The 9,333-nt window shown below is 44.2% G+C and overlaps 1 protein-coding gene across 1 annotated transcript; it reads left to right on the forward strand.

Moving 5' to 3' along the window:
* The first annotated feature begins 3,202 nt into the window (after positions 1-3,202).
* On the forward strand, positions 3,203-8,502 carry LOC147631609 (uncharacterized). Its single transcript, XM_086808136.1, has 3 exons — positions 3,203-3,685; positions 3,925-4,133; positions 7,599-8,502. The coding sequence occupies exons 1-3, from the start codon at positions 3,229-3,231 to the stop codon at positions 8,304-8,306; spliced, it is 1,374 nt and encodes a 457-aa protein (XP_086664262.1). The 5' UTR covers positions 3,203-3,228; the 3' UTR covers positions 8,307-8,502.
* Positions 8,503-9,333: the final 831 nt, after the last annotated feature.

The following is a 9,333-nucleotide window of genomic DNA, read 5'->3' on the forward strand; positions in this document are numbered from 1 at the left end:
CATTCTGCTAACAGAGCTGTAAACTCGTGAAAGTGCAGAAGGAAACCATTCACAACATGAACCATAACTTGCTACTTCACGGCATGAAACACTTTTTGCAATCAAGGCCGAGAATCTTGAGATTATCTTACTAAAATTAGGGCGTCTTATCCAAACACATATGACACAATGGAACCAAAAAATCTTATCTCTCGTGAAATAGCAACGAAGTACTTCACGACGTGAACCATATTTTATTTCATGGCATGAAGCATAGGTTACTTCACAACGTTAACCATAACCTACTACTTCATAGGTTAACATCTCATGATTTAACACTTCACGTATTAGCAGTTCACAAAATAACCTTTCGGACTGTTAGTTCACGGATTAAGGGTTGTCAAACCAGCTATAAGAGAGTACCCTAATTGCACCATTGGAGTCTATCCAACTCAGATTAAGGTAATTATGAGTTCAAAATTTGAAAGTGAAACACAAGTTATTGCAGCGTAAAACACAGTTCACGACGTGAGCTGTAGTTTGTTACTTCACAACATGAACCATTATCTGCTGTTTCACAGAGATTTGCTATTTCATGACAAGAAAAGACAGTTCAGCAGAAAACCACATGAAAGAGTTGGAGTAGGGAATTAGCTTGTTGTGTTGAAACACATTCTCATGCACTTGAGGTATGGGAAACTCATTGGAGACAACATTACCCCCGACGATAGTGCATCAAATCACTCAGGTTCTTTCTACCAAAAGAGTGTTGGCTTAGGCCGCTCGATGAGCACTCAATTGAGTGTTTTAGCTTGGAGGAATTTGACCACTATAGAAACAAGTAGTGAAGAATCCATGGAAGAAGGAGGGCTAAGATTCTCTGGACTTAGAGAGGAAGAAAAAACCCTCTTCTCCTGCGAGATCTAGCAGAATCTTTGATATGGCCAAGGGATTTTTTGGTCTCCAGGCACGGCACGAAAGATGAAGCACAATCTGTAGGCACGGGCCCATCAACAAGTGCAAGACACGGTTTAAGGCTGGATTTACCAACCCAACCTTCTGGCCCCAAGAATACTAACACAATGAGGATTAGTGGGATGACCCCACAGGGTTAGGAGGGATAAGTAAAATGCTGCCAGGACAGGTCAAGTCTTCTTCCCCACATCGGAGGAAGTGGAAATGGATTTGAAGATGGCTGAGGTAGAGTGACATTGCGGCTATTAAGCTTAAAAAAACAAGAGCTCGATACGCAAAGAATGAGGACATAATAGAGAGAAATGGATAATTTGAATCCGTTTCGATCTCGTGGCAAGGAACCAGAAACATCTAAAAATGCCACTGATAACATGTGGATGAGAATAACAGAAGGAGGGATACCAACTCTAGAACCCATCAATGAGGACCAAAGGTTGACAAAGGCCTTGAAACACAAGAAGAGGAGGACAATCTACCTAGGGAACCTGCAAGAGCTTAGGATCGTCTCTATATACAAGAGAGGATACACAAGAAATGAAATGATCAATGATCCCACATTCTTGTAGAGCATAGAACTTTTGATCCAAAAAGGCAGACTGAGGCTGCTAAAAATGAGCCAGGAACCATCATCTCTTTCCCTTTCTTGGTTTAGGTACAACACCCCCTTAGTAGCTCTGGGAGCTATACATCTCCGATTGAGGAGCTATCTTCACGGGAGCGGAGCAACAGGGCAGGTATAAGGTCCTATTATTAGACAAGCTTTTTCAGCTAGATTCGCGTCTCGGGCGTGTTACGAGCCCCGTTTCGTCTCACTGCTCTGCAGGGTATTTCGACAGTTTTCTGGAAGTTCTGGTAGAGAGTTGTTTCTGCTCGAAATCTGGTTATTGCAGTGTAGTAGTGCATTTTGGAAGTGTAGACAGGATTTGCATATGTATTATTGATACTGGGTGTATGTACATGTACTTTGGTCACATTTGGTGACACACAACCATTGTCAACGGCGGGTGGCTTGGTTATAGTTCACTAGAGATAGCACACTCCTCTATCTCACATCTAGTAGCTACACAAGCTTAAGGATAGAGAGAAGCAAGAGTAAGATTCAATTGCACAAATGGGAGAGTGTGTTGCAAGACTCAATTGCACAATGGGAGAGTGTGCCGCATTATGAAAGAAAATGACTTATATACAAGGTCATAAGTGTTCACATAATAAGGAGATATATCATGTGTGAGAATTGACTCTGACATCAATCCAAGTAGCTAGATGATTTACCCCTTGCCAAAGTTTCGATTTTCCTCATATTGTCATGGGCATGAAAATTATTATTGATTTTCATGTGTGAGAATTGACTCTCACATGATAAGGAGATCGAATTTCTTTGGATAATGACAACCTATATTTAGTAGTGTAATCCCAAGATTTTTGAGATGTGTTGGAGGATTCTAATGACATGAGAATTGGATTCTCATGGGCCTTATGCAAGGGAGTACATTGAGGAGACTTAGTCCACATAGAAAAACACAATAGGTATTAGTAAGAAAATTCCATGATAAAGGCCTTATGCGTACGACCTTGGCCTTACCATATTATGCATAGGCCTATGCATGAGGCCCTATGCATAAGACCCTAAATATAAGCTATGCTCATAAAGCATTTATAGCACACATGTAGTATGTGGAATTCTAAAATAAACAAGTTTTTTATTTCCAAAATCGGATTTTTTAAAATCAATGTCTCTTTACCTTTACATGCATCTAAGTATGAAATCTCTTAATCTATTAATTAAACGAATCCAATCATTAAAAAACTCCTAGTAAATCTAGATACCTTCTAGTTATTTTATATTATCCTGTTATTATTTTTATTATAGATCAATCTCTGCGTCTCTGACTCCATTCCACTACTTTATTGTCCTTTCTTTGTTCGACTCCTCCATTGTCCTTTCCAATGCGATTGATTCCTTTTGAGTTAGCATTTTTCTCAAAATTGTGTACAACCCCTTGACTTTGGTAGTGCTCTCGTGCATCTTGTGTTTAGAATGGGCAAAATCTACGCGTTGGGTATCTACCTCACTAATGATGACAACATCAATTTGTTGGCAACTAAAGTAGGTCGGAGGGACTAAGGACAAAGAGAACTTAGAATGGTCTCAATGCATACGATAGCAACAAAGAAATTTAAGGACATTTAAAAAATAGTCGGATTAGGAACATTACAAAAGTTTTAAAATGATTTAAAGGCAAGCAGAGTCAACGAATGTGAATGTGAATGTGAATGTTACCAACTAGAACACTTCTGTTATTCGAAATCATCATCATCATCTTCTTCTGCTGCTGCACCACCAGCAGATCCGCCATAGCTATATACAGAGTGAGCATCTCTCTGATTTGGTGGCCGCCCACTTCGTTTCTCGCCTGGTCTTGGTCCAGGGCGGTCATGTCCCGGCGTTGTTCGCATTGCGGCCATAATGGGCACAACTCGCGGACGTGCGTGGATAGGGGGTTCAAGCTGTTTGGGGTTCGTGTGACGGAGTCTTCTCCTTCAAATTTTAGTTCATCTTCTGCTATGAGGAAGAGCTTGAGCCTGGGGAACTTGTCCAGCTATGGCGAGGTCTCTTCCTCTGCGTCCCCCTCCGACGAGCAGCAAACTAACCTTCTGGGAGAATCCCTCGATGGCTACGCCTCTGATGATCTTGTCCATACCAACAGTAGCTCCCGCGAGAGAAAGAAAGGTTAACCCATCCAAACCCTAATTGAAATAGAAAGTGAAATTGAAATGAATTCTAGCTGCATGTGCACATTTGGAAGTACTACTAATCAAGAGTCGGTTCACATGTTAGATCTAGAATTACTTTGAGTACCCGTTTTCGTTTTCCCGTTTTATGTGAAGGGCTCAATTCTAAGAAACATTCATACCATCCTAGCCTCTGGGCAAGTAAGAAATCTAATGTATTGAAGTTTATGATAACAGGAATACCTTGGACGGAGGAGGAGCACCGGCTGTTTCTACTTGGGCTTCAAAAGCTTGGTAAAGGTGACTGGAGAGGCATATCTCGGAATTTCATAAAGACGAGAACGCCCACTCAGGTTGCCAGCCATGCTCAGAAGTACTTCTTGAGACGGAGCAATCTCAATAAAAGGAGGCGCAGGTCCAGTCTGTTTGATATCACACCTGACAAGGTAAGGATCTTCTTTCATGCACATCTGCATACATGGGTAAATAATCAAGGGATGTGTGCGCGCGTGGATGGATGTATGAATGTATGCCTGCATGTGTGTATATGTATTGTGTTAGGGTTGTTTACAGACTTTTGCCACCTGGCCCATCCATATTTATATAGAATGTATGTGAACACCACTGAAGTCTCTGCAATTACAGTATGCATGTACTGTATGTGTTCTGCTAAGTATTGGCCAGGCTAGCAGTGAGACACAGAGTACGCAGACACTCAGACTCAAGAGATAACTACTCGAATTATATACAAGAAGGGCTGTCCTGTGACAGTAGCGGCTTTGCTGTTAGTTAGTGTTATAAACTAACTAAGGTTAAATTACATAATCTTTGACACGCCCCCTTAAAGCTTAACTTTATTGAAGCCCTAAGTCTTTACAAGAGTCCTCATGTTTAGCTTGAGGAATTGGTTTTGTTAGGAAATCAGCCAACGTTTGAGTAGTGGGCCGATGTTCAAGATGCATCTGATCACTATCAAGCAGATGAAGTGATATCGGAGATCAATGTGCTTGGATTTCTCATGTCTGTGTAAAGAGTAAAGGGCAGTGGTCGAGATATGCCAACTTCTTCCAAGAGACGCTGCAGCCAGGATGCAATTGAAGTGGCCATGTACTCCGCCTCAGTGGAAGAAAGGGCGACTGAATGCTGCTTCTTGTTTTGCCATGAAACGGCCCCTCCTGAAAGTTGGAAGACATAGCCGGTGGTTGAACGGCGAGTGTCAGCATCACTCTTCCAATCGGCATCAGACCAACCGAACAGAGTGGGCTGAACAGCATTACATTGTGAAAAACTGAGAGTATAGCCCTTTGTGTGCTGGAGGTATCGAAAGAGATGTGAGAACCGGCCGATGAGACACTCCAGGTGACTTTATGAACCGGGACAAGAAACCAGCTGCAAAACAAATATCTGGTCGAGTGCACGTGACCAGATAACGAATGCTCCCAAGTACTGAAGAGTAAGGAACCGCCTGCATGTAGGACTGCTTCTCAGGTGTAGAAGGTGACATGTTTGCAGAGAGCTTTGCACTGGAAGCTCAGGGTGTGGGAGCACCTTTGCAGGACGCCATGTTATATCTTCAATGAACTTAGACTGAGAGAGATGAATGAGGCCTTTTGACTCATCTTGAGTCACTTGGATCCCAAGGCAATAAGTCACAGCACTGCCATCAGTGATGGGAAAAACTGAGGAGAGCTCCTTCTTGGCAGAGGACAGTGCATAGGAACGGTTGATCACCATCAAGATATCGTCCACATAAAGCCCAAGGACAAGAAAAATAGTAGGAGTATGTCGAGGGTCAGATTGAAGCCTTGTTATCCATGGTTGATCATGAATTGATGGAACTTCAAATATCAATGGTGCGGGGACTGCTTAAGGCCATATAGGGACTAATGGAGGCAACAAACGTTGTCAGGAAAGGTAGCCGACTGATAGAGGTGTGGTTGAGCCATATAGATCTCTTCAGGATGGTCTCCATGGAGGAATGCCGTTTTGACATCCAGCTGATGAAGAAGAAAATCATAATGAGCTGCGATGACCACAAGCACCGAAAAGAGGCCATCCCCAAGACAGGGGAGAGAGTTTCGTCATAATCGAAACCAGGGGTTTGGGAGAACCCGTGAGTAATGAGGCGAGCCTTGAAACGATCTATGGTGCCATCTGCCTTGAGCTGCCTGCTGCCAGAAGGTAAATCATCCAGGCTCCAAGTGGAATTTGATTGGAGTGATTGGAATTCCTCATCCATTGCTTGCTGGCAGAGATGAGCATCTGGGCCAGAGAGAGCGGCCTCAACTGAGAGAGTTTCATCCTCATCAATGAGGGCATGAAAGGCAGATTCGAGCGGCTTAGATGCTGAGGCCAGATTCAGTTGAGCATAGATCTCCTGCAGAGGTTGAAGCTTCTTGAGAGGATGAGATGGGAAAGAGTCACCCGAGGATGAGGACAATGAAGAGGCTCCTGGGGGAAACCGTGGTAATTGTATGACCTGAAGAAACTGGAATTGATGCAGCTCCAGGATCAGGCGGGAGGTGAGGAGAGGAAGATGGGAGTTAAGGAAACTAAGGATGACGAGGGAGAGGAATGTTGATGGATGATGAATGCACCAGCTACACGGAGAGTTGGAGAAGTGGAAGAAACATTTGGTAAGGTTCAGGCGGGTGATGATGCGTGGTGTGCATGAGGAGTTGTTGCCATGGAGGATGATGAGGTTGGGTGTCCATAGGCGAAGACGAGATTAGAAGTAGAAGCCACGTGGTGCCCATGAGTGAATTATCTTGTTCAGGGGAGATGAGAGATCATCTGTTATGAGAGTTAGCTCATTAAAGGGGACACTTTTGCTGAAGGAGAAGTTTCGGGAATCAGGATCATAGAACCGGTAGGCTTTGATCCCGAACCTGTCTCCATAGCCTGTGAAAACCACCTGCGGAGCCCACGGATCGAGCTTACCCTGCTTTTGAGGAGGTATTAGAGTGTAGGCAGGTGAGGCAAACACCCTAAGATGAGAAAGATTGGGTTTGTGCCCAAACCACAGGGTGAACGGTGTGTATTGGTTAAGGTAGTGGGATTTTTGCAAGTATAGGGCACAGTGAATTGATGGAGAACGCCGGTGTCGTTGCAGAAATTGATGGAATCTGTGGAGACATGCTCGCCCCCATTGTCGGTGCGAAGAATTTTGATGGTGCTGTCTCTACCTGATGCTTGTAAACTTTGAAATGGGCCAAGGTTGACTTGTGACTGATAACTTACTTTTCTCGGGCGTCCAGGGACTGAGAAAAGAGACATAAGTGAAGTCGTCAATGAAAGTGATGAAGTATGGGCGGGAACCTGTGAGGGAAAAAGTACTCGTAGGGCCACAGAGGTCGGAATGAACCAATTGGAGAGGAGCCTTGGCATTTGCAATAACGACATGAAACTGTGCCATTATAAGGAGGGCTGGGTCGGGTGGAATTTGAAGGAGGAAAGCGGCCATTGGGCTAATTAGGCCGGGGGTTATTGAATGATACCATCCAGCCTGAAAAGAACGCCAGGAGGAAGGCTTGAATGTGGGACCATTCACCATTGCAATGGTTGCCATCTGCAGACCGAAGGACCTTCCCTTCCAGGATTTTGGACACCAAACTCTTTTCTTCCGAGAAGAAGACTGGAAATAAGAAGACTGTCTCTGGAAGAAAGAGGACTGGAAAGAAGTGCAAGTTGGCGACAGTAATGGCTTAGCTTTTGTTAGTTAGTTGTTTTGTGTGTGTGTGTGTGTGTGTGGGGGGGGGGGGGGGGGGGTGTTGTTTTTGTTCACATGGTTAGTGTTATAAATCAATTAAGGTTAGATTACATAACCTTTGACATTGGCAAGTGTCGCTAGGGCTAATTTTGTGTATCTCGCTAGCTTTGTTGAGTTCTGACAGGTGGGAATTTCTATGCAGGTTTCGAGCCTGCATGAGGAGTTGGCATCAGAAGAACTGGGCTTTGATCCTGCAGACTTTTGCTCTGGTGTTCTTCACGACGCAAGATTAGGCCAGGGCTTTTCATTTGCTGATGGCAGGAGTAGGGAAGCTGCCTTGCTACCTACATATGCTAATCCTGTGGGAGGTTTTCGAATCCCCTTTAAGCCCTTTGCACGCTCGTGTTTGCCTGTGAGTGTGCCTGAAATGGCCGAGGCCGAAGAAGGCGAGGCCGAAGGTATGGAGGAGGGTTGCGAGACAAGTGAGGTCAGGAAGGACACCTCGTCAGCGGACATTTTGGTTATGGAATCGGTTCCACACGGCATTCACGAGCCTGGCCAGGCACTCAATCACCACTTAGGTTCACCCCCCTTTTCATTGCTTCCAATGTGGCCGGGGCCGGGGTTGGCATGGTCTTTGGATTCCAGAGTTTTGAAGCCTACCCCAATCATGCCAACGCCATCCTCACTTGCAGCTGCAACTGCAGCAGCAGCAGCAGCAGAGGATTTAACGAAGCTTTCAGAGTCAAGCTGCATTGGTTCTTCACGACCTGTGATGGAGCCTACACCCTTGTCCTATAAGCTTCTCCAGGAAGGCTCTAGGTACTCAGCTTTCCACTCTACGAGCTCTGCTGGCAGCAGTGAGCTAGACAACCAGGGGAGCTTGAGCGATGCAGTTAGTGTTCCATGAGGTGCATGCTGCACCCAATTTATGTTACAATAGATTGTAAAGGGGACTGGAAGCAATTCTAGGGATATGATTCATTTGATATTTGTGACCTCTGTATGGGAGGGCCCATGTCAGTGCAGAGTGGGAGAGCAACCTACTGGGTAGACAAGGGTGTACACATGGGGGTTCAAAAGAATGATTCAGTGGTACAGCTCTATGGGTGTTTGTGAGTCTGCTTTCTTTGCAATCTGGGTATGTTGCAAAATCAAGTATTTGAGCTTTAAAGCCATGCATACTGAAGTATATACGGTTATGGGAATGCGCAAGCTAGGAGCTACGTATGTATTGATGCTATCAATCGGACGGCTACCTTTTCTTCTGTGAGCTGTGATTAAAAAAGCACATTGAGACTTACAGGCATCGGCAACCCTCCTTTCAAACCTTGCTAGGCAGTGTTCCTTTAATAAGTTTTACCTTTTATGACTTTACCACTTGGGGCTCCAATGCTCCCAAGTGTGTGGAGTGTAGACGACCTAACCTTCAACCATATTTTCGCATCAACTCCTCCACACTCCAAGAACAATATATATTGTTGTGTACGTAGTCCCTCCCCAAAATAAAAGAATACCTTTTCATTATTGTGTACATACCTTTTCATTATTGTGTACATGAACCAAAAAAAAACATGGTCTACCTCAACAGCCTTCTCTTAAATCTCTTAATTCCAAGCCAAAGATGAGTCAAGAGATAATATCTCTTGTGACAGCCTATGACTTCTAAAGAGATAATCTCTCTTGTGACAATCCACTGTGATCATTATGCTTATGTAGCACGTGTGAAGTCATGTAGTTGCTTCCTATTTTTTGCAGTTAACAATCTTGGTAATTGCACCATAACTCTAGCTTCTTGATGAATTAGGTCAAAGCCTTTTCCTTGATGAATTAGGTCAAAGCCTTCTCTCTTATTTCCTTCACAATACATTATATGCATCCAACAATGAGTGTCCAAGTCTAGAGCTTATCTTAGCCTTGCCAAAGCATGTGTCGTT

The sequence above is a fragment of the Cibotium barometz genome, chromosome 14, assembly GCF_041138505.1.
Source record: "Cibotium barometz isolate CiBa-2024 chromosome 14, ASM4113850v1, whole genome shotgun sequence".
In the NCBI taxonomy this organism is placed as follows: domain Eukaryota; kingdom Viridiplantae; phylum Streptophyta; class Polypodiopsida; order Cyatheales; family Cibotiaceae; genus Cibotium; species Cibotium barometz.